The sequence below is a fragment of the Neovison vison genome, chromosome 3 (assembly GCF_020171115.1).
Source record: "Neovison vison isolate M4711 chromosome 3, ASM_NN_V1, whole genome shotgun sequence".
Lineage (NCBI taxonomy): Eukaryota > Metazoa > Chordata > Mammalia > Carnivora > Mustelidae > Neogale > Neogale vison.
In genome coordinates this window covers 173,447,401-173,471,977 of record NC_058093.1, presented here as the reverse complement: position 1 = coordinate 173,471,977, position 24,577 = coordinate 173,447,401, and the positions used below count along the sequence as shown (strand labels likewise).

Here is a 24,577-nt window from a genome sequence, read left to right as displayed (position 1 = left end):
CCTGAAAATTAAATTGGAGTCATTGTTCTTTGCTGTTTCTCTCATCATATTGCATTAAACACAGCTGAAGAACTCTTTTCACTGAAGAAGGGCACCATGCGTAAAATTATAAACTGAAAGGGGGGAACTTTCGCTGTGGCTTAATCCTCACGACTTACCCATCAAAAGTTATTGAGCACAATTATAGGAGATCAGTCCTTTATGTGCTGTTGCTCCTGTGAGACGCTATTAGTAAAATGTACATAGGAAAATAAGGGATCTCCCGATCTTCCTTACAATGTGATTTTCACATTAAAATGTCCACAGTCTCTGTCTTCTGTGTTTCTAATCAGTGTGACGGAAAGTTCCCTTTTTATAGGTTAGTTTCTGGAGTCACTTGTGGAAGTGATAGTGGTTTACCACTTAGGCTAGAATGTTTTTCAAAAAATTGAATAGTGAGCAGTCAAAATTTACCTCGTCTCATCAAAAATGTCCTTTTTTTTTTTAGTTTCCTAATTGTTATTCAAATCACTGTGATAATTTAAGTAAGTGTCAGTGTCTGTTTTCTATATATATACTATATCCAAAAATATTATATACTGAGCATTTTAATCATAAAATTACCTATTTTTCTGCTATAGGTTATAGAGCATTACAGCCAGGGGCATGGTAAAACAGTGTGTATGGGGGCGGGGTCATAGTATGTGGCGGTCGTCCATTTCCATGGTATAAATACTCTCTCCGGGGCTGATTTTAGGTTCCCAACAATTTGACAACCAGCTCCCCAAATTCCTACAAATGTAACAGTTGGTTATTATAAGCCAGTAGGAACTAGCTCAAGCACACCGCTGAAACAGACATCAAGGGACAGTCCACAGTTTTTCTGGTTGGTTGTGTTTGAATTGCTATAGGTCCAATAAGAGCTGAAACAAGTCAATTTGGGTGTTTAAAATCTTTGATCATGTAGAGATTTTTATTGAAACGCTAATGATAATGGATTTGAAATTATTCTGACACAAAGTTACATGCCATTTCCAAGTCATTATTAAATACAGCAACATTAAACTACACCAACATAATGGTGATATTTAAAGTGCTTATGTTGCTAAAATGGTATGTTTAAAATACCACTCATCCTATGGGAAGGCATATGGGAAAATGAGTCTCCATCATAGTATTCGGGGCAACATGCAGAAAGATACTTTTGGAAATGATATCTCTGCTTACTGTTATTAAAATTTGACTTCTCTTACAGGTATTCAGGAAGGAACGCAGTGTACCAAATGTAAAAATAACTGGGCACTGAAGTTTTCTATCATATTATTATATGTTTTGTGTGCCTTGCTAACAATCACAGTAGCCATTTTGGGATACAAAGGTAAGTACTCTCTCCTTTTTCTTTCCAAATGGCACATTTCCCTTTATTAATTTAAACATTAAAAAAAAACCATGTTTGCAAGTATGAAGTATGTCATTAATACAACTCAAACGCAAAAGGAATTGACATCGTAACCTTTGTGTCTTGCGCTTCGCGAAGTTGTGGGATCTGAGTCCTTTTGACGCATTTCCACAATCCTAAAGGTCCTCTCTGAGTTATAAAGCTTTTTCCTCATTGTTGTGTTTTCCTACCTGTTTCTAGCTCCACCCTCTTCCTCAATCTTTTTTCATCTTATCTCTAAGAGGTCCTGTGGAAACCCTGGAGTCAGCACACAGGAAAATTATACTGATAGAGGGTAAGCCAAACACAAGATCTCCAGAGATACGACTTACTTCACCCCAGGGACTGGGCAGCTATTTTCCTTTTTTTCCCTTTTTTTCTTCAGCACATTTACCGTGACCACTGTTGTTTATATAGCTCCGTAAAAAATATTGCCCTGTAGAAGTTAAACGTAGAGGGAGCACCGCCACCCCAATAACACTTTATGGGATGTTAGGTATTCTTTCAGTATCTCTGGTTTAAGGTCAGTGGAAGATTTTTACCGAAATCCTTCAGACTTGCAGACAAAGTGGATTTCCTTCTTCCCCTCCCCGCCCCACCACCACACCCTTCCCAGACACCACAGGTAGAAGGTGTCATGATTCAGAATCACGAGCTGCATAAACCTTTTTAGAGAAAACAGTCATGGAAGCCTTCCCATCAAAGATACATGACACAGATGTGTCGTCTGGTTTCAGCAAGAGGCAGGCATGGGGGCTGCTGATCTTCAAAACCTTCACTCAGCCCCTATCCCGGCTGCCTTCCCTCAGAACTGACAGGGTCACAGTGGAGAATTCCCACGTATTCCCTTCTTTGTTTCTTGGCTCATAGACATTCCTCTCTGGAGAGAGAAGTGAATTCCCTCCAACCTATAACTCCTCTTTCCTCTCTCCAAGTGTCTAGAGGCTTCCTGAGGAAACTCCATGTATTAAAATGAGAATGGGCTTCGGAGCCAGATGGTCCAAGCTAACTCTCGATTCCTCTATTTGTAAAACAATTGTGAGAGTTTATTCAGTGTTTGCTGACATGCTGGGCATCACACTAAGTCCTCCACATGAATGTGTAACCAGGGTATGAATCATACCCTCTTTGAGTTTCCTATTTCTTACAATGACAGTAATACCACTTTCCAAGGAGTTTGGAATCAGCAAAGATGATGTCATTGAACCTGTCCAGTAGTTGGTTCTCGTAGATAGTGGCCATGTTTCTGTGTTTCTTGCTTCTTCAAAACTGCATTTATACAGCTATAGCCAGAAGAATGACAAAATGTTAAAAATACTTAGTAGAGTTGAAGCTTGAAAGTCCCAACTCTGAGGCCAGATGCATGCAAAATTGTGTGCATCCTGTAGGGTGTTGACTGATGAATTTGAGCAGTGGAAATCTAGAAACTTACCAGGTCATTTTATCCATTTGTGATTAGTTAATCCAACGTAAGACTAACAAAGTAAGCATTAAGAAAGGTTATTAAATTGTGGCAAGGCAGGACAAGGGGTGGGGGAGGGAGTCTAGTGGGGAAAGGGGGGGGGTCTATTATATCCTGGGTGAGTCAGACTGGCTCTCCTCCTTTACCAGGTTATTTAGAACACTACTTACTTCTCGAAGTTTCCCAGAAAACCCAGATAAAGGAGAGTCTTGAGATCAAATAGCCATTTAATAAGTACCTTTAGGGCTCACTACTGTGTGATATCATGAAAGCAAACAACTACTGGAAGAAAGTTGACAAAGGTTTGAAGAGCATATTACCATATGGTATTTTATAACTTTTCTCTCTGCAGAGAAATAAGATCTAGAATCTTTGTGCCTTTAGAATTGTATAGCAGTTCCAAAGCAGAGGGGATTTTCCTCCTTTGTATGTTTTTAAAGTCATTCCAATTATTTCCTCCATTTTTATGACATTGGAAAGCCCATCTCAGCTCTGGCATCTTGTGCACGTGCTGGCCCATTTGCTGAGAACACTTTTTTTCAGCTCTCCACCTAAAAGGACTCCTTTCCTTTCATGTTTTGGACATTTATCCCATAAGAAGCCCCGAAGGCTGAGTTAGGCCCTCCTGTTTGTTCCCAAAGCATTCCCTTATTTACACTTAGCCCCTGTCATACTCAATCATGATGGCCAGTGGGCTTGTCTGTCTCACCACATGTCTGTCTCACCACCCAAACTCTAAACTCCATGAAAACAAGAGACTCCTATCTTTAGTTTGTCATATCTTCCACTAACACCTAGGCTCATGGTACTTATTAGGCACCAGTTAAAGTTACTGGATAAGTTAATGAGAGGGAGGATGGATGGATGGATGGATGGATGGATTGTAGATCAGGGCTGACTTCTGTCAAGACAATAAGTCAGTGCCCAGGGACCTGTAAACCCTGGGCAAAAGCAATGCCTGCATTTAAGGCATTGCTATCACTCAGAGCCCTACCTGGAAGTCTAAAATCCTAAAGATCAGCATGGCCTGCTCTCTGCGGGTGTAATCCACCCAGGATGAAGCAGGGACGTGCTGAGGGAGCAAGTACGAGTGGATGCAAGGAGATGTCTTACTCCTTTTCCCTCCTGAAGGGGCCCCCATCCCTCAGGCATCTACTAACAAATACAAAATAATAACCACATGCAGTTTTGGTTCCCAAACATAGTCTGAATGAACTAAAATGTGGGTATTTTCCAGATGTGTTTTCTCTTGGACAGCAGGTCTTCTTTCTTGCTGATAAGAGTCTAGCAACCCCACAGGGGAAGGGTCAGAAAGATAAGACCTGGTTTCTCCTTTCCCACATCTCCCTTTGAAGTCTAGAGAAACTCTTTCCATTTCAAAAAAGAAAGAAGAAAAAGAATATTCAAAGGAGATCTTTCTCTGAAGGAGAAGTTAGGAAGTACAATAGAAAGTGCTTTATGTATCAGAGTTGGCAAGGGCAACTAACTCCATACCGTTTTCCTCAGAATAATTTTTTTACTTCTCCTTTTATGTCACTTACACAACCACGAGTTAAGATATAACTAAAGTTCCTTCTGGAGAATTTGCTGCATAAGGTGGGGAACTGCTGAGTCACCCCCACAGGGCTGTACAGTGACTGTGACCCCAGAGGCTCATCAGCTGCTGTACAGAAAGTATGTTCTTGGATAATTCCAGCTTGGGGCATTCTCTGCCTTGGGCTCTTTTCCTTCCATCATGGAGCTGCCATGGCAGATGCCATCTCCTAAGTTCAGTGGGTCATGTTTCCTCCAGAACATTCCGGAACAGGAAAATCAGCAGGCATCCATCTCAAGGGAATTAGGATAGAGAAGAAAGAAATCTGAATTTCTCAAGACAAATCTCCTTTAACTCAACATTCCTAGTCATTGAATGTCTACCTTGCTGCTAAGCTCTGCTAAAGTAGCAGAGACAGCTGGTTAGGTAGGCTTTCCACATGGGCATCAAGTTACACTGGGGGGCTCCTGTGAGAAGCCAGCATAACACCCAACAGCCAGATCTTCTGTACTTTTGTAGTGAGACCCAAAATAGCATTCAAGGTGGAAATGCCTTGATTGCATTCCAGGGCAGTGCAGCTGGTATTCCTGGAAGTCCCAGGTCCCCACGCAGGGACGGGTTTCCCCCCTCAACACCACCGTCTGGGACAGACACGCATGAGCACCAGGCAGGAGCTCTTCGCCCTGCCTTTGTTCCTTGTCCTCAGGGCCTGCAGCGTGGACTATGTCTCTCATGGGAGGTAACCATATTGAGGAAAATGAAGTACTAAATACAAGGTAATGTGGAATTCTAGAGAAAGCATTCATTTTGGAATTAGATTTCCTGGCCTGCCATCTCACTTGGTCCTTTACAAGCTGCGTAACCCTGGGCAAGTTACTGAACATCTCTGAGCCTCAGTTTCTTCATCTGTAAAACAGCAGTTTTAAGGATTAACTTTGGTGATGGTGCAGTGCACCTCTCAAAGAGTAGGCACTTGGTAAACAGAGGCTGTTATTGCTGTTATTATTGGTGTGGTATAAAACCCAATTGTCAGGGAAGGCTTAGCATGTTGGGGTGGTGAGAGTGGAGTGGACCCTGAAGGACGGGTGGAATCATGACAAGGGAGAAGGAGGTTCATGGCCCAGGCCAAGGGTCGGTACCAAAAGGCTTTTATAGGAAAGGTATGATTGTCAGATTATCCACGAGGATTAGGCTTTGGGTACTCGAAGAGGGCCACCTCCTTGGGTATGATTTCCAAAGCAGTAATATTCTGAAGAAAAACTGACGAAACAGTTGCTAGGGGGTGTGGGGGATGGGTGAACCTGGTGGTGGGTATTTAGGAGGCACCGATGGCATGGAGCACTGGGTGTCGTATGCAAACAATGAATCATGGAGCACTACATCAAAAACTAATGATGTACGGTATGGTGACTAACATAACACAATAAAAAAAAAAAGAATAAAGGGGAGACCATGAAAAAACAGACTGCTAGGAACTCTTCCATTTGATGTTCATCTTTCTCACATCAGAAGGATCTACAGACCGAGGTCTGCATCAATAGACTGGGAATTTCTAGGGTAAGGGAGGATGGCTCTGTCACTGTTTTCCTGATTGACAACTTGTGCTGATAGGTTAAGAGTAAAAACCAACGAAAATGCTGTGTGCTATTACAGCAAGTGTTGGTTCTGGATGCCCATCAGCCTGGTATTTTTTGTGCAGTAGCAAGCTGCCAGCTTTGCAGCCCTGAATTTTACAGCTTTAGACCCAGATCCTATTTTTAAAATGCAGACACACACGCCCCAGTGCATGTAACCAGATCATTAGCCCCTGTGGCCAAGGCCAATAGCTTCCTTGCTGCACCAAAGAGAAATCTAACAGATTTTCAGTCTGTTTTTAACAAATGTATTTATTGCCTTTACACAAACCTGAATTCTCTGTCCATGACAGTTCTGTGTTTTTTAAAACTAAATGGAAGGAAAATTAGAGAGGGTAGAAAATGACTGCCTGTCAGCATATTTAGAAGTTTCTTCGGCTTCCGGGAAAAAATGGGCAGGACTTAAGATACTGTGTGTGGTTTGAGGACAGACTGAGCCATGTGTTTTGATTTGAGAATCAAAACTGAATCTTAACTCATCAACATTTTATGCTTTTTTTTTTAAAGTTTAACTTTGCAAAATTACAGATGAAACATTGTGTTCCTCAGAGTTTTGGGGGATTTACAAATATGCATGCCTATCTAACAGTCCTAAGATATAGATTATTATAACAATACCCCTCTTGTCTATATAGTCACTTTAAAAAAAAAGGGAGTCATAATTCAGCTGGCTGTTGTTCTTCTTGGGGTATGGGGTTGGGGAGGGCTGATTTGTATGTCTGTTTGCAGGACCTCTAGCTCAGCCAGTTTTTCACAGGCCTCAGTAGCCAAGGGTCAGACTCTCACCGATTTAAGTAAATAGCATAATAAACAAATATGTGTTGAACACCTACTAAGTGCCACACTAAGAGCTACAGATCAAAATGAATGCAAATTTTCCTGCCTTAAAGGATCTAATAGTAAACAAGCCAGGACCACACAGTGAAGTAAGTCCTATGGCAGAGAAAGGACTGCTTGCCAAGAGAATTTCTGAAAGATGCACCACAGCAAAGATTTCCCATAGAAGGTGATGAGCTGAGTCTTGAAGAGCAAGTAGGGCTTAACTTGGCAATGAGTCCAGGGAAGAACATTCTAGGTAGAAAGAAGAGCACTTGGAAGGGCTTGGGTGAGAAAGAGCATTTGGTGCCTTGCACCCATTTCATTATAGCCACACTCTAGAAGCTTGAGGGGGACAGCAGGACAAGCTTCCCCAGGGAAGGCGCTAGAAGCCAGGGGGCTGGTTCACTTTGGGTCATACAGACACATGGGAGCATACCTCTGCTTCCTGAAAGGAGCCAGAAGAATCTTCTCATACAATCACGCATGGGTGGAACACTTGAAGAATAAAAATAAATTGGCTCTGTTACCTCACAATTAATATACAAAATAGATTTCATGCTTAAAAAAAAAAATGAAGTCCTTCTTTTCAGAAAGCCATTGATATCAAGACAGACTTGATCTCGAGTTGCTAGAGGTTGGATGTCGCAGGAGTCACTTCTGGAGAAACACGCTCTTACGCAGTATTTTAGAAAGAAACTTGTATTCACACCCATAAAGAGCTGCCATCTGAGAACAAATAAGAGCAGAAGCTTTTACTTAACACTGTGTCAGCTTTGCGCAGTGGCAGTATCGTAGCCAATGAGGTTTATCCGAGGCGCGATTATTGCTAATTGAAACACTGTGTCACTCTTTCCCTTTCATGTACAATCAAGAAAATGCTAAAAAAAAAAAAAAAAAAAAAAAGTCTTCTTCATGAATAATTGTCTGGAAATCCATGTAGGGATCTTCTTGGGAAATGACGAAGGACAGATTGGCTTGTCACTGAGGAAAAGCAGACTTTTCAAGGCCTCATGAAAGAGAGTGGCAAATGCTCTTGACTTTCTTTCCCTTCCTTCTACAAAGACTATTTATTGAAGTAGCTACATATTCTTTACTACAGACTTTTCTTCCAGATAAATGTACACCACCTTCCAGGAATGGTAGGGAGTGTGATGAGTGATAAAACTTTGTAAATGATCACAGTGTTATACCTCCATCTATGAAAACTACTTTAGAAAACAATGTAGATTGAGGACTTATCTAATACATAAAAATTAAAGCCGAGCTCCAGATAACATCTAATACATCCAAGGCATTACAGAATCCTAAGTACAGTTAAGAACACACAATTCTCAGGGCACCTAGGTGGCTCAGTGGGTTAAAGCCTCTGCCTTTGGCTCTGATTCATGATCCCAGGGTCCTGGGATCGAGCCCTGCATCAGGCTCTCTGCTCAGTGGGAAGCCTGCCTGCCCCCGCCCCCCGCCCCCCGCGTCTGCCTCTCTTCCTACTTGTGATCTCTGTCAAATAAATAAATCTTTAAAACACACAATTCTCAACCAAATAACCTACCACTGGGGTTTGTAACGAGTAAATTATTTTTCAAGAATCGCTTTTCCCCCATATTTGATTTCATTTATACTCTTTTTGTTTCAATCTTTTCTTTTATTCGCTAATGAAATGTTTTTTTCATTAAAACTAGAAAAATAGGGCGCCTGGGTGGCTCAGTGGGTTAAGCTGCTGCCTTCTGCTCAGGTCATGATCTCAGGGTCCTGGGATCGAGTCCCGCATCAGGCTCTCTGCTCAGCAGGGAGCCTGCTTCCTCCTCTCTCTCTCTGCCTGCCTCTCTGCCTACTTGTGATCTGCCTCTGTCAAATAAATAAATAAAATCTTTAAAAAAAAAAAACTAGAAAAATAAAATGTGAGCAGGTGTGTGTACTAATCTTTAATTCTTAAATCTTAGTTGTAGAAAAAATGGACAATGTTACGGGTGGCATGGAGACATCTCGCCAGACCTATGATGACAAGCTTACAGCAGTGGAAAGCGACCTGAAAAAATTAGGTAATCTGCAATAAGAATGAATCGTTAAACTGAATCCTCTAATTCCATGTTAAATGACCGCCGCTATTTAGAACTATACTGCTGTAAATTCACATTCACCCAGAAGGATGTAAATTTTTGTGTTGTGTGCTGAGTCTCTCCTCATGATTTTATTTAAAGGCTTCTACATTTTAACCTTAAGGAGCAATTTTGGAGTTCTTCTCCAAAAAACAACTCTGTGTGCCAATTAAAATCTGAAGATCAATCCTGATCAAAAAGGACCACACTAGATTTTAGTAAAAGCTCTTTAGAGAAAACCTACAGAGGAAGTTCTAAGTATTTGCAAGGTGGATATTGGTAGTGTCATCCTTAATTTATACTGGAGAAAATGGGGACTTAACCAGGAAGAAGAGCAGCTGAGATGTGAACCTAGGGTAATTTTTAAAGTTTAAAATTTGTGTATATGCTGTAATTTTCATCTCAATAAAAAATAATAAGAGAAAAAAAACAAAAAAAATCCTTTATAAAATGTTCAGTAAATTCGTACTTGAAATATTCTAAACTGCATAGAAGAACTACAGAAATCAGTTTAAAAAATTAAAGGTTCCAACATATTTCTATACTTTGATTTTTATTTTCATTTTTTTAGGAAGGGATTAATGGTAAATTTAATAAACAGTAAGTTATTTCCTTCTTGACACCCTGCCCAGTGCTCTAAAATCTGATAAAATCCCCCTCCTCCTTTGAGAAAAGTGCTTAGGAAGTTAGCACCCTTCCCAGCTTCCCAGGACCCACCTTGAATAGATATGTGGGTTTTACTAATGCAAAACACTCTGCATAGACCACAAATTTTATATCTGACACACAGTTCATAGCAGTTAAGTGTCTTTCGGATCTTTATGGTTCTCTTTTTGGTTTTTGTTTTTTGTTTTGTTTTTTTTTAAAGATTTTATTTATTTATTTGACTGAGAGACAGAGAGAGGGGCAACACACAGGGGGAGTGGGAGAGGGAGAAGCAGGCTTCCCACTGAGCAGGGAGCCTGATGTAGGACTCGATCCCAGGACCACAGGATCATGACCTTAGCTGAAGGCAGAAGCTTAATGACTGAGCCACCCAGGTGCCCCTCTTTGGGATCTTTGACCCCACCTGAGCATTTCTCCATATCACTAATCTAAGTAATAAATATGTCTTATTCCAGGGGACCAAACTGGGAAGAAAGCTATGAGCACCAACTCAGAACTCTCTACCTTCAGATCAGACATACTGGATCTTCGTCAGCAGCTGCGTGAGATCACAGAGAAAACCAGCAAGAACAAAGACACTCTGGAGAAGTTACAGGCAAGTGGGGATGCCCTGGTGGACAGGCAGAGTCAACTGAAAGAAACTTTGGAGAATAACTCTTTCCTCATCACCACTGTGAACAAAACCCTCCAGGCGTATAATGGGTATGTCACAAATCTGCAGCAAGACACCAGTGTGCTGCAGGGCAACCTGCAGAGCCAAATGTACTCTCATAACGTGGTCGTTATGAACCTCAACAACCTGAACCTGACCCAGGTGCAGCAGAGAAACCTCATCACCAATCTGCAGCGGTCTGTGGATGACACGAGCCAGGCCATCCAGCGAATCAAGAATGACTTCCAAAATCTGCAGCAGGTTTTCCTTCAAGCCAAGAAGGACACTGATTGGCTGAAGGAGAAAGTGCAGAACTTACAGACACTGGCTGCCAATAACTCTGCCTTGGCCAAAGCTAACAACGACACCCTGGAGGATATGAACAGCCAGCTCAGTTCATTCACAGGGCAGATGGACAACATCACCACAGCCTCCCAAGCCAATGAGCAGAACCTGAAAGACCTGCAGGACGTACACAAGGACGCAGAGAACAGGACAGCCATCAAGTTCAGCCAGCTGGAGGAACGCTTCCAGCTCTTTGAGACGGATATAGTGAACATCATTAGCAACATCAGTTACACTGCCCACTACCTGCGGACGCTGACCAGCAATCTGAATGAAGTCAGGACCACGTGCACTGATACACTGACCAAACACACAGATGATCTGACCTCCTTGAATAACACACTGGCCAACATCCGTTTGGATTCTGTTTCTCTCAGGATGCAGCAAGATATGATGAGGTCAAGGTTAGACACTGAAGTAGCCAACTTATCAGTGATTATGGAAGAAATGAAGCTGGTAGACTCCAAGCATGGTCAGCTTATCAAGAACTTTACAATACTACAAGGTAAGTGAAAATTCTGAATGTACTCGTTTTAGTTACTGATTAGTATATAACAAATCACCCTAAAAGTCAGCAACTTAAAAACAGCGAACATTTGCCATCTCACAGTTTGTGTGGATCAGGAATTCAGGAGTGGCTTAGCTGGGTGATTCTGGCTCGGTATCTCTTGTAAGGTTGTGTCAAGATATTGGCCAGGGCTGCAGTCATCTTGAACTCTTAACTGAGACTGAGGACCTCCTTCCAAGATAACTCATTCACATGGCTCTTGGCAGGAGGCCTCGGTTCCCTACTGGCTGTTGGCAAGAGATGTTCGATCCTGGCGATGGGAAGTTGCTTGAGTGTTCTCACAGTATGGCAGCTGGTTGACTGCCGAGGAGGTGATCCAGGAGAAAGCACAAGAAAAAGCCACATGCCTTTTATGACCGAGCTTCAGAAGTCACATACTATTACTTCCACCATATCCTGCTCTTTAAAAATGTCATTAAGTCCAACCCACACTCAAGGGGCAGGTAGATTTAGCTCCACACCTTGAAAAGAGTTTTAACTGTGACTTTGTGGACAGCACTCAAAGGCAGTCCATTAACTATTTGCTGAATTTGGACTTTCTTGGCGCCTTGCTCTTTCAATGTCATTATAAATCGGGCTCCTTTGAAAGCAGGATTAATTTGTGTAGGTCACAGGGATTCCCGTTTCTAAGTGTGACGAGCAGATGGATGGTTGGCCATCACAGTAACCGTAAAGCCACAGAGGACAGAAAGAATGTGACCTGCATTTAAAATCTGAGTTTTACTCCGATCCAGGTCACCCATGTAAATTGAAAATTCTTGGCTCAAATTAACTCTCCTTCTGAAGATTTGGGGCAACCATATATTAATAGCATTTTTCAGTCATGAACTATTTTCACTGCTTTTATGTTGAAAGTACTATGTGAAAGATGATGTACTAAGCACTCTGGGGCATGCAGAGAGGCCCAGATGGCCTTTGCCCTCAGGTAGCTTAAAATCAGGAGAATTTTAGAGTATCAGGAGATTGCCTATAAGCAAAGAAATCCTGATGTTCAAAAAGAGGAAATGGATGCATAAACACATTGTGTAGAATGGGGAATTGATCTTCAAGCCTGAAAAGAGGTTGTTAGGAGGATAATTTGTGAGCTTTTGGGAAAGCAGCAATCATCAGAGTGAGTTCACTAAAAAGAAGGCAGGTGAACCTAATCTTATTTCTGCATATTAACAGAGTTACTAGATTGTTTAAACTAGAAGAATAAGGGCGCCTCTGTGGCTCAGTTGGTTGAGCGACTGCCTTTGGCTCAGGTCATGATCCCAGACTTCCAGGACTGAGTCCCACATTGGGCTCCCAGCTCCATGGGGAGTCTGCTTCTCCCTCTGATCTTCTTCTCTCTCATGCTCTCTCTCACTCATTCTCTCTCAAATAAATAAATAAAATTTTTTAAAAAACTAGAAGAATAAAAAAATAGCGTATCTGGATTTTACCAAAACATTTGTCATTGATGCTGTCTAGAACAAGATGGAGAAAGTAGGTGCTGAATTACAGCGCAGTTGGGTGAATTTATTGGTGATGTTGGTTTTCTATGCTATGTAACAAAGTGCAAACTCAGCAGCAAGAGACAATACCCATTTCTTATCTCATAGTATCTGTAGATCAGGTGTCTGGGTAAGGCTTGGGGCCTCTGCCCCAAAGCAGGATACCCTGTCATTGAGGGGCTGAGATTTCACCAGAGGCTTGACTGGGGAAATTCCGTTTCTGTGCTCCCTTGGGTGCTTGACAGTATTCATGTCCTTGCAAATGTGAGACTGAGGTTCTTGGAGTCTTTTGGGGGCAAGAAGGGGTACTGGCCTAGAGGTCACCTGCAGCCCCTTGTCATGTGACCATCCAACCACACCACAGCTTCTTCAAAACCGGCAGGGGAGTCTCTCATTCCAGTCTGCTGAGACAGTGTTATGTAATGTAATCTCATCTAATGTAAGTCAGGGGAGTGACATGCCATCACCTTTGCCATGTTCTGTTGGTTAGAAGCAAGTCACAAGTTGCACACTCAAGGGGAAGAGATGATACAAGGGCATGAGTCATTGGGGGTGACCCTAGGGTGTGTCTTCCACAGAATGTGCATAAAGAATGGCAGTTCAGTGAGCCCCTAGGGGGCTGGCAGCAGGTCTGGATGGCAGAAGGCAGAGCCCCATTCAACAGCTTTGTCAGTGACTAGCATGAGGATATAGATAACCTGATAATCCACTACTTGTGTGACATGAAACTACATTTACTAGTCCATGGATGCTAGAATCATAATCAAAAATGACCTGGAGAGGCTAGAATAGTTAAGAGGTGCCAACAAAATGGAAGAGATAGGGAATACATGTAAAATCCTGCTTGAGGTTGGAAAAGGCCGGACAGACAGATGTTGATGGAAGAACATGTGCATGAAAAGCATGGTGGTTTTAATCGACTATAAGCAAGTCACCGGGTCTGGCAGTGAATCTAATGTGATCTTTGATTATATCAATGAAAATGATAGTAGGTGATACCTTACGCTGTTCAGTATGGCAAGACTATCCCTGCAGGAGAGTGTGTACTTTGAGGGACCTCTTTCAAAGGGTCATTGACAGACCAGCATGCTCGAGAAAAATACACCCAGGATTATGGAGTCTAAATGTGGTTGGGGAAGGATTGCAAGACCCAGAAACGTTAACCTGTAGGAGACACTGTTTTAGTGGAGACATGGCAGCTATCTACAGGTATTTAAAGACTATCATGTGGGGGGCGCCTAGGTGGCTCAGTGGGTTAAAGCCTCTGCCTTTGGCTCAGGTCACGATCCCAGAGTCCTGGGATCGAGCCCCACATCACTTCGGGCTCCCTGCTCAGCAGGGAGTCTGCTTCCTCCTCTCTCTCTCTCTGCCTGCCTCTCTGCCTACTTGTGATCTCCATCTGTCAAATAAGTAAATAAATAACCTTAAAAAAAAAAAAAGACTATCACGTGGAAGAAATTTCATGTGACATTGGAGGGGGGTGAAACAGGACTAGTGGGTATTCATGAATAGAAAACAAATTTTGGTTTTATGTGATGTTCCTTATAAAAATTGGTGTTGCCTGTAAATACAGTGGTTTCCCTAGGCAATACTGGTGTCCCAGCTCCAGAGGAGACAGCTATCGTGGGTACGAGTCATCCTCTGAATAAGGGGCAGGCTTTCAGATGATCAGAAAGTTCTTCAGTGATTGCTTTAGTTTTTTCCTATTCTTTCTCAACCTAAATTCAGACGGAGGGCAGATCTCTGTAGTTGCGCGACCACATAAACTAAGAGCTTTCTCAATTTCTCTTGGCACTGTGAAACCTTAGAGAATCCTGTTGCAGTACTCTGGATATTTTCTAGCTATAAGTTTTACAGTTTTATTATTCCATCCAGTTGCTAGCTTGCCTTCTACAAGTAAACTTCTAACATATTTAGTGTGTAGACAGTGTTGCTTGGCTGCTAAGGAAGTGTACGAAAAGCTTTTAACTGAAGATTCAGACCCTGGCTTTCAATTAGGTAATGTTTCCACTATTGTGATTATTTTTATTCAGTAATATTGAGTGTGAATGCACTGAGCACTTGATTCAAACTCTGTAAGACAGGTACTTATTTATTTTCTTTCTTTTTAAATTTTTTTTAAAGATTTTATTTATTTATTTGACAGACAGATATCACAAGTAGGCAGAGAGGCAGGCAGAGAGAGAGGGGGAAGCAGGCTCCCTGCTGAGCAGGGAGCCTGATGTGGGGCTTGATCCCAGGACCCTGAGATCATGACCTGAGTGAAGGCAGAGGCTTTAACCCACTGAGCCACGCAGGTGCCTCGTATTTTCTTTCTTTTTTTAGAGAGTGTGTGTGAGCCAGGGGCAGGGAGGGGTTTGGGGAAAGGCAAGGGAGAGAGAATCTGAAGCAGGCTTCATGCCCAGCACGGAGCCCACCGTGGAACTCAGTCTCACAACACTGAGATCGTGACCTAAGCCAAAATCAAGAGTCAGAGGCTTAACTGACTGAGCCACCTGGGCATCCCAAGTAAGATGGTACTTACAAGATCATCACCAGTTTATAGATGAAACTAAGGTTTGGAGAGGTGTTTAAGGAACTTGCTCAAATTCACAGAGATGGCAGCAGCTAAACAGGATCTGAGCCCAGGCTTTCTGGTGCCAGGGCCCATGCTGTTAACCCCATCTTGGATCACCAAAAGTGCATGCCCTTCTTCCCAGTCCTCGGGTGTCCCTGGAGTCGGTGAGGGCAGGGAGCTGGGATTTCATTCTAAGTGCGGCAGGAAAGTTTTAGGCATGGTGGGGACATGATCTGATTTATATTTTTAAAAGGTCATTCTGGGTGTGGGGAGGGGAGTGAGGTGGGAGAAAGATAGATTATAGGGGAGCAAGCAGGGCGACAGGGGTACAGTGCGGGGCTATGGGACAGTTATGGGTGACTTGGAGGTAAGAGAAATGGGTCTCCTCAGGAGTGTTATAGGCAGACCCAAGGGCAGGCTTGTCCTTCCTTGGCCATCAGGACCCTGACTGGCTTTAACCAGCTATGCTTCCCAAGGGGAGGAACCTACAGATGGAAGGGGATAGGAGTATTCAGAGCTCACATCAACCTGTTCTTGACCCCATTTGGTGCTCAGAATCCTGGAGTTTCCTACTCAACGTGTTCTTAGCCCAGAGGAGCAGCCAAGGCTGTGTGTTGTAGGGGTGCTTGTGGAGGGGTATGGACGGAAATGGAACACAGGGTCAGGGGCTGATGTATGTGATTGGACAAGGCTGATGGTGGATCCATAGTGGAGGGTGAGGGAAAGAGAGGAGCAGAACGTCTTCTCGGTTTTTAGCTTGAGCAAGTAGGTGGAAGGACAGACTGGGGAGGTTCCAGAAGAGAGGCCCGTTTAGACATATTAAGTGGAACATGTCTACAAGGAGGAGGTTTCTGACTCTGTTTCTAAAACACTGGAGATCCTGGCTTCTGAATGGTATTTTCCTTTTCCCATTTGCCTTCCCGTATAACTTTTATCCTTGGTCTTTTCATTACCTGTGCTTTTTGTGAATTGACCTCAGAAACATCTCTAGTTGCCCCCTTTCTGTTCCGTCTGTTCAACTTCCTACAGAACAGGATTGTCCATGAGGTGTTCCCAGAGAACAAGAGACTGGGGGCAGGGCTCTATTTCCCAGTGCACTTCCTTGCTCCCTCTCTCCTTTTCCTCCAAGCAGATCTCTTCCCCGAGGAGGAGGGAGAGAAGGGACAAAGCAGGAGGGAGCCAGGATTGGATTCACTTTGGATTATGCTGGCCTTGCCTCTGCAAGGTTCAGAGTGCTCTCATGCTTTCTGGGACATTCTTTTGACTCGCACTTCATGAACCCTCATGCCTAACGGGATGGCTCACAGGAGACACTGGTCTCATTGCAAAATAGAAGCGGATGTTGACGGCTTGCACTAAACTAGTTGATAATGTGGAAATAGACATTAAACTCCATGTTGAATCCCAGCAACAGTTATCTCTGTATCTGTAAACCAACAAAACAAAACAAACCTTACTAAGAACGCCTTATTTTTTGTTACAAATACTATAAATATTTTTTTTTCCCAATTTATTTATTTTCAGAAAAACAGTATTCATTATTTTTTCACCACACCCAGTGCTCCATGCAAGCTGTGCCCTCTATAATACCCACCACCTGGTACCCCAACCTCCCACCCCCCCACCACTTCAAACCCCTCAGACTGTTTTTCAGAGTCCATAGTCTCTCATGGTTCACAAATACTATAAATATTTTTAAGCTCATTATGTATATGGAGGACTTCGTATGTCATAATGCATAATGCGGAGAAAGTGAAGTTGCCCCCTCCTCGTCCAGGCAGAGGGCCCCCTTCCCCTGCTCTTCTGAGAGAGGCATCAGATTCAGTAAGTGAGAACAAGAATTCTGGAATGGGACAGACCCAAACACAAACACCAAGTTCCTCATCCTCGTCTGCATCTACCCTTTCAAGTGATGAGAACTTAAGGAGATAATGTAAATAAAGATTTTAGTGCAGTGCCTAGCAGGTGGTGGGCTAATAATCATACCCAAGTGTAAGTTCAGCACCTCTGCAAGATTTCCCCTCTCCTGCAGCCACAGCCGCTACATCACAGGGGAAGACAACAGCTTCATGTGCCCAAGGAATAAAATTGTACAGAAGCAGGTCAACCTCGATTTGGGTCTAACAGTGCTTACTGCTGGTAGCCTGTGGCCCAGCCCTGGAGAGGACTCAGACTCAGGTGCTGCTGACAGCCAGCTTCAACTCATTTTTCAGTTCCATGTTTTCAATATGCCAGGCATACTGCCGAGCCCTGGGTTCAGTGGTCTGCTTTCATTGTTACAGCTCTTTAAGGTAGGAATTACCAGCAGTCTCCATTTGCAGGGCTGGGAACCATGGCACAGAGAGCCTGAGTAGCTTTTCCAAGGTCAAGGAGCTAGTAAATTGTCAGTGCTAACCTTGGATCTTTCTAGTTCCCAAAGCCGTGCTTCCACATGTGCTGCCATGTGATAATGAAAGAGAACAGACAGCATGTTGAGAAGTTGAAATGTGGGAGACTTTATTTTCAGGAGAGCAATTGGTAGAGGTTAAGTAAGAGATTGACATTTGAGCTGCATCTTAACAGATATCTAGGAGGACTGAAAGGCTCAGGCAGGAGGCCTCAGTTTCTCTCGTTGCCAACCCTGTCCACTCTTGCCACGCTTCCTCAAACAAAACTGTATATCTGAGGACCCTTCAGAGCAGGCACTGGAAGGCATAGAAGCGGACTGTTGCCAGGGGGTGAGAAATGGCGGTTTAAATATACCCTGTGGACAGGGTGTGTTTGTGGAGAAGGAGTCTCTGGGGATTTCCAGAAGGCTGTCTTAAACATGAGGTTAAGAATTGAATTAATTTTCAAAATGATTGCCAAATAATATCCTGTCCATTTCCTAGTGAAATAAGGGCTTTGAAAGTACCTCAGTGAGACAGGATGACTTTTTCACAATGTAGGTATTTAGTAAATGTTTGATTAATTTAGATTTTTTTTAATGAGAAGCAAAATGTTTCCGATTATATTACTAATTTCCTCTAGCTTCCAAACTTACCGGTATCTAGAGGCTCTAAAATCTTTGGACAGCAATAAGAATCAAAGCGGTTTCTCTACTTTCTTGTTGGCAAATAAATTGGAAACTTATCTCAGGGGTAGGACACAGGGCTGGGCCCTCCCCAAGGTCCACAGTTTGGTGTCCAAAGCAGAAACAAATCATCTGTCCTCTTCTAACTGCTTGTTTGGAGGATTCTGGTGTCTCAGGCTCCCTGCTCTGGAAGGTGGGGAACACGGGGAGGCCTTGCCAGCAGTGAAATACGGGCTGCTCCCCGGCCTGGTCTAAGTCAGACTCAGACATTTCGGGAGCTTGGGCTGGCTTTGCCAGTACCGCAGTGTGTATCCTGGCATTTCAGAATGGGAACCAGGGAGCCACTCGCTTGGCCTTGAAAGCAACTCTCAAATTTGCTTTTGAGAGAGCTATCACACCTGCCTCCACCCGGGAGCTGACACATTCTCAACTCTGAGGACAAGTCATTACTACACATGCTTAGAAATACTCTTGTGTTATTTATCTCACTGTTTTGGTTTTAAGGCACTAGGGGTGGCTTGCCTTTTATTTCATTTTATTTTCACTTCAACAGCTGCCCAATAAAAGGTGCATGTAAGACCTCAAAGTCTGGGATCATCCAGATGCTAACAAGTGATACTACCATCCTGTATCCTAGAGGAAGATATACCCATTAAAATCTGTTTTTTGAGCATTAATCTGTTTTTCTGGGTGTCCAGTACTGACTTTTCAAGTGGTTTTAGCTCTTTTTTCTCAGGAATTTTTAAAAAGAAATAAGTAGGAAACATCTAGGTCTTAATGAGCAAAGTATGGTTTTACTGAATATGTAAGTATTAATGACTGAATCCTTTTTTTTTTAAAGATTTTATTTATTTATTTGACAGAGAGATAGATCACAAGGAGGCAGAGAGGCAGGCAGAGAGAGAGGGGGAAGCGGGCTCTCTGCTGAGCAGAGAGCCCAATGCGGGGCTCGATCCCAGGACCCTGAGATCATGACCTGAGCCGAAGGCAGAGGCTTAATCCACTGAGCCACTCAGGTGCCCCAATGACTGAATCCTCTTACATATGGGGGACACATAAAATATGTTTTTATTTAGCCCAGCATTGGAAGGCCAGCTTCCTGCTCTAGCACCGTGAGCAGCTATGGATGAAGAAGTCAGTAACACAGTGCTTGCCAGGAGGTTATCCACAGTGATGAGTATTCAAACTAATTAAAACAGTCAGATAACTGATTTGTGATTGATGTAGTGCTTCATGCAAAAAAAAAAAAATCAGTTTTTATGCTTACCCAGCTGGTAAATGCCTCACAAGTAAGATTTATCAAAGGCAACAACTTGCATCATCTTTTGACATCTTTTTCTTTCTTCCCCAAGATCTAGAAGTTAGCATCTGCCGATACTTTGCATTGACTGTGGGATCCATGGTTGGTGCCATTCTTAAAATAAGCCAGTACTTCTGTGTGGAGTGAGTGGGGATATTTGAGCAGCACTTCAGAAGGAAATAGCTATATACCATAAACTACCCAACCCCAGAAAGAAATAAGATTAATGAAAAGTGGTCATCCTAGGTGAGGTAGGTCTCAGATTCATATCAGGAGAGGAAGAGAGAACCGTGTGTCTTTGGAGGTCTGTCAGAAACCAGTGGAAGGTGTTCTGGGAGAAACAGAACTCCCTGTCACATTGGTCTGTCCCATAGGTAGACAGACCCCTGCACAGTCTCTATTCCAAGCACACAGGTAAATTCCTTTCCCATCACCTGCAAGTATAGTAACAAACCCAGTTGTGAGCCATTGAGAAACACTGATTGTTGGCAAAACCCATAAAAAGAATAAGGATAAAGAATCTCTAAAGCCCTTGAATTTCCCAACAGACCTTCTCCATTATTTAGATTCCATAAGGCTGAACGTAGAACATTAAACAGAAATAGGTGAGAAGAAAAGGTACTTTTATTTTTGCTATTATTCTAACAAATTAGATTTTTTTTTCTTTTTGGCCCATTGTCAGGATCGTTCCACTAGAACTTCCACAATGCTACAGCCATTATGTAGAAATGGATGCGCCCCCTTCCCACTGTTAATCTCTAGGACGCTATTTCTCCACTACACAAAGGAACTAAGATCCTTTTTCACAGAAGATAGATTTGGCAGTGAAAATCTACCTTCCTTATCTTTACTAATACACTTAATGAGCCTCTTCAGTTTAAAAAAGAAAAAGAAAAAAACGCTCAGATTGTAGATGCAGAGACCATGGGATCAATTCTTAAACGTGAGTAGAGTCAAGAAAGACCAGTCTCCCCAGGGTCATTTCATAGTAGCAGCCAGGGTCATCCTGAGATGTAGACTGAGTGGAGCTATGCTTCTTAGAATAAGGTGAGGGATACCAGTCAGGCCATTTTCCTCCAGAAACCTCTCCCTTTTGGTCTCTCCTGGGACCCAAAATGTTGACATTAGTGCGCTAGGTCTTTGGATCTGTGACGCACATTCATTTGGCAAACCCTGTCTGAAAAACAAACTGTGCATGAGACATTGCTAGCTGCTAGTTGGGGAAGTGCCCTCAAAGAACAAACAAGAACTAAAAGTTGAGAGAAAAAGGAAGCACTTCCACCTGGGAGGATTGTATGGTAGGCGGACCGGAATTTTCCAGATGGATGTAGGCAGAGGAAATTCTAAGAGCGGAGCTGCAGAAGGGCAGAGGAGAATGGAGTCAACACATGCTAGACCAGGCCGTGAAAGCCTTGATTTTTTTTTTTTTTTTAAGATTTTATTTATTTATTTGTCAGAGAGAGAGGGAGAGAGAGCAAGCACAGGCAGACAGAGAGGCAGGCAGAGGCAGAGGGAGAAGCAGGCTCCCTGCCGAGCAAGGAGCCCAATGTGGGACTCAATCCCAGGACGCTGGGATCATGACCCAAGCCGAAGGCAGCTGCCCAACCAACTGAGCCACCCAGGCATCCCTGAAAGCCTTGATTTAACACCAGGTGACCAAGTAGTGAGGGCTGAATGTTCTAGAGCAAGTGGAGATCAGATCATTGAGTAAGAAAGACAAATGTACTGTCATTTGCAAATATCTTCTCCCATTCCGTGGGTTGCCTCTTTGTTTTTTTGACTGTTTCCTTTGCTGTGCAGAAGCTTTTGATTTTTTTTTCCAATTTATTTATTTTCAGAAAAACAGTATTCATTATTTTTTCACCACACCCAGTGCTCCATGCAAGCCGTGCCCTCTATAATACCCACCACCTGGTACCCCAACCTCCCACCCCCCCGCCACTTCAAACCCCTCAGATTGTCTGAAAAACAATCTGCAGCTTTTGATTTTGATGAAGTCCCAAAAGTTTATTTTCACTTTTGTTTCCTTTGCCTTTGGAGACATATCTTGAAAGAAGTTGCTGTGGCTGATATCAAAGAGATTACTGCCTATGTTCTCCTCTAGGATTCTGATGGATTCCTGTCTCACGTTGAGGTCTTTTATCCATTTTGAGATTATCTTTGTGTACGGTGTAAGAGAATGGTCGAGTTTCATTCTTCTACATTTAGCTGTCCAGTTTTCCCAGCACCATTTATTGAAGAGACTGTCTTTTTTCCACTGTATATTTTTTCCTGTTTTGTCGAAGATTAATTGACCATAGAGTTGAGGGATTCCTCAAGAAATTAAAAATAGAATTTCCCTATGACCCTGCAATTGCACTCCTGGGTATTTACCCCAAAGATACAGATGTCGTGAAAAGAAGGGCCATCTGTACCCCAATGTTTATAGCAGCAATGGCCACGGTCGCCAAACTATGGAAAGAACCAAGATGCCCTTCAACGGGCGAATGGATAAGGAAGATGTGGTCCATATACACAATGGAGTATTATGCCTCCATCAGAAAGGATGAATACCCAACTTTTGTAGCAACATGGACAGGACTGAAAGAGATTATGCTGAGTGAAATAAGTCAAGCAGAGAGAGTCAGTTATCATATGGTTTTCACTTATTTGTGGAGCATAACAAATATCATGGAGGACAAGGGGTGTTAGAGAGGAGAAGGGAGTTGGAGTAAATTGGAAGGGGAGGTGAACCACGAGAGACTATGGACTCTGAAAAACAATCTGAGGGGTTGGAAGTGGTGGGGGGGTGGGAGGTTGGGGTACCAGGTGGTGGGTATTATAGAGGGCATGGCTTGCATGGAGCACTGGTTGTGGTGAAAAAATAATGAATACTGTTTTTCTGAAAATAAATAAATTGGAAAAAAAAACCAAAAAATAAAAAATAAAGGAAAAAAAATAATGTACCCCCCAAAATAAATATTTGTCAAATTAATAAAAGAAGGGGAAATCTGTGGGAGGGAATCCCCCAATCCCAACCTGCACAGTTTTTCTGCTGGTGACAGAAAAGTGCTAGACGAATAAGGGAACCCAGGTTTATGGCGTGATCACTGCTGTGGGGTCGACGGGAAAAAGACATCTGTGGACACCAGAGGGCTGTGTGCCATTAAGAGATATTCTAAATGCTTGGAGCAGAAAAGGTGAACTTAGTAAAGAAAACTTTCCATTAAAACAAAACAAAACAAAAAAAACGTCAACAATAGTATGGTGAAACAAGTAGCCCTCCTTAATGTATATACTTCGGAAAAAAATCCATTTTTTTAGTTGGAGAGTTTTTAAGAAGATAAATTCTTCACCACTACTCACAGTGGATTTCATGTTCACACCATGTATGCTTTTTTATATTTTAGGTCCTCCTGGCCCCAGGGGCCCAAAAGGTGACAGAGGACAGCAGGGACCCCCTGGTCCCACTGGCAACAAAGGACAGAAAGGAGAGAAGGGGGAGCCTGGTCCACCTGGTCCCGCCGGTGAGAGGGGCCCAATTGGGCCCGCCGGCCCCCCTGGAGAACGTGGCGGCAAAGGCTCCAAGGGCCTGCAGGGCCCCAAAGGCTCCCGTGGATCCCCCGGGAAGCCTGGCCCTCAGGGCCCCAGTGGGGACCCAGGCCCCCCTGGCCCAACCGGCAAGGATGGACCCCCTGGCCCTCAGGGCCCTCCTGGCTTCCAGGGACTGCAGGGCACCGTGGGAGAGCCGGGGGTGCCTGGACCACGGGGGCTGCCAGGCTTGCCTGGGGTGCCTGGCATGCCGGGCCCAAAGGGCCCTCCAGGCCCCCCAGGCCCATCGGGGGCAGCGATGCCCCTAGCCCTGCAGAATGAGCCAACCCCCACACCTGAGGCTAATGGTAAGTCTGAGACTTCCCTCACACCCGGGGTCAGGGGGGCTCTGTGCACTCATGGCCGGCCCCAGCATGCAGCCCCGTGTGTCCCCGTGCCCCACTTTGCTTGGCTTTGAAGGCTCTGTGAGGGCAGGCACATGGCCTTGGCGGCTCTCACAGACCTCTGCCCCGGGTGGGGTCTCTTGGGCACTTTGTGTTTCTCTGTAAACGCCATCATGTTCTATCACACTTGTTTATTTAGACAAGTCAGGCCCTTGGGGACAAATGCGTCCCCTTCATGCAAGTCTGAGGTGGCTCCCCCAGCCAGTCTTGTTCTCATCTTATGCCCCTCAGTAACCGTGTAGATGGAACTTTCTGTCACTAAAGCCCAGACTGCCTGGTTTTGAGAGGGTGTTCTGGTGCTTCTACCTTTTTTAATTCAAGTACCAAATTTTGATAATTTGGCAAAACCCTCAGTGTTTGGTTAGCGACTAAGCCTATTTTTGTCTCCTTTGAATCACACCCAATTCCACTTGATTTCCTTAAGCACGACTCTGGTCGTCTTCGTTTTTTTCCACAAGCCCCGTTTTGGTTGTGGGTTCTCCCCTCTATCGATGGGTTCCATAGGACTGCAGACTGATGTGGCACATCTGTGGCTGCTCAGCCTTTTGTTGTTTCTGTTCTTTCTGTCATTCTAAAGACTAATCCAGACGCAGAGGAACTAAGTCCCAGCGTCCGTAACTTTCCAGGCTCTGTAGTTCTTACTACTGTGTCCTCTGCGGCCTGCCGCCCTCCTCCCCACTAGTGTCTGCTCCCAGCCTGTCCACCACGGGCAGTCGCAGACTCATACGTGGACGCGCGAACTGCTCCTGGCCTTGGAGGGAAGCAAGGCCAGAGCCACGGCCTCTTAAATATAACTGAAGAAGGGCGTAGTGCTTTGTATGGGTGTTGGTTTTTTTAATTAATATTTTAAACGTCTGTGCTCCTAGGCTGCCCCCCTCACTGGAAGAACTTCACAGACAAATGCTACTATTTTTCGGTTGAGAAAGAAATTTTTGAGGATGCAAAACTGTTCTGCGAAGACAAGTCTTCACATCTCGTTTTCATAAACACAAGAGAGGAACAGGTATGTCTACAGTATGCTTGGAG

General features: G+C 43.7%; 1 protein-coding gene and 1 pseudogene across 1 annotated transcript in view; both read left to right on the top strand.

Annotated features, from left to right (window-relative positions):
* Nucleotides 1-24,577, top strand: part of COLEC12 (collectin subfamily member 12) — a 189,934-nt gene that overhangs the window by 147,428 nt on the left and 17,929 nt on the right. The window contains exons 3-7 of the mRNA XM_044243316.1: nucleotides 1,235-1,357; nucleotides 8,807-8,905; nucleotides 10,084-11,130; nucleotides 22,967-23,455; nucleotides 24,418-24,554. Of these exons, the coding sequence (XP_044099251.1) occupies nucleotides 1,235-1,357; nucleotides 8,807-8,905; nucleotides 10,084-11,130; nucleotides 22,967-23,455; nucleotides 24,418-24,554 (1,895 nt within the window). The remainder of the gene's footprint in view (nucleotides 1-1,234; nucleotides 1,358-8,806; nucleotides 8,906-10,083; nucleotides 11,131-22,966; nucleotides 23,456-24,417; nucleotides 24,555-24,577) is intronic.
* Nucleotides 7,636-7,809, top strand: LOC122903721 (annotated as a pseudogene).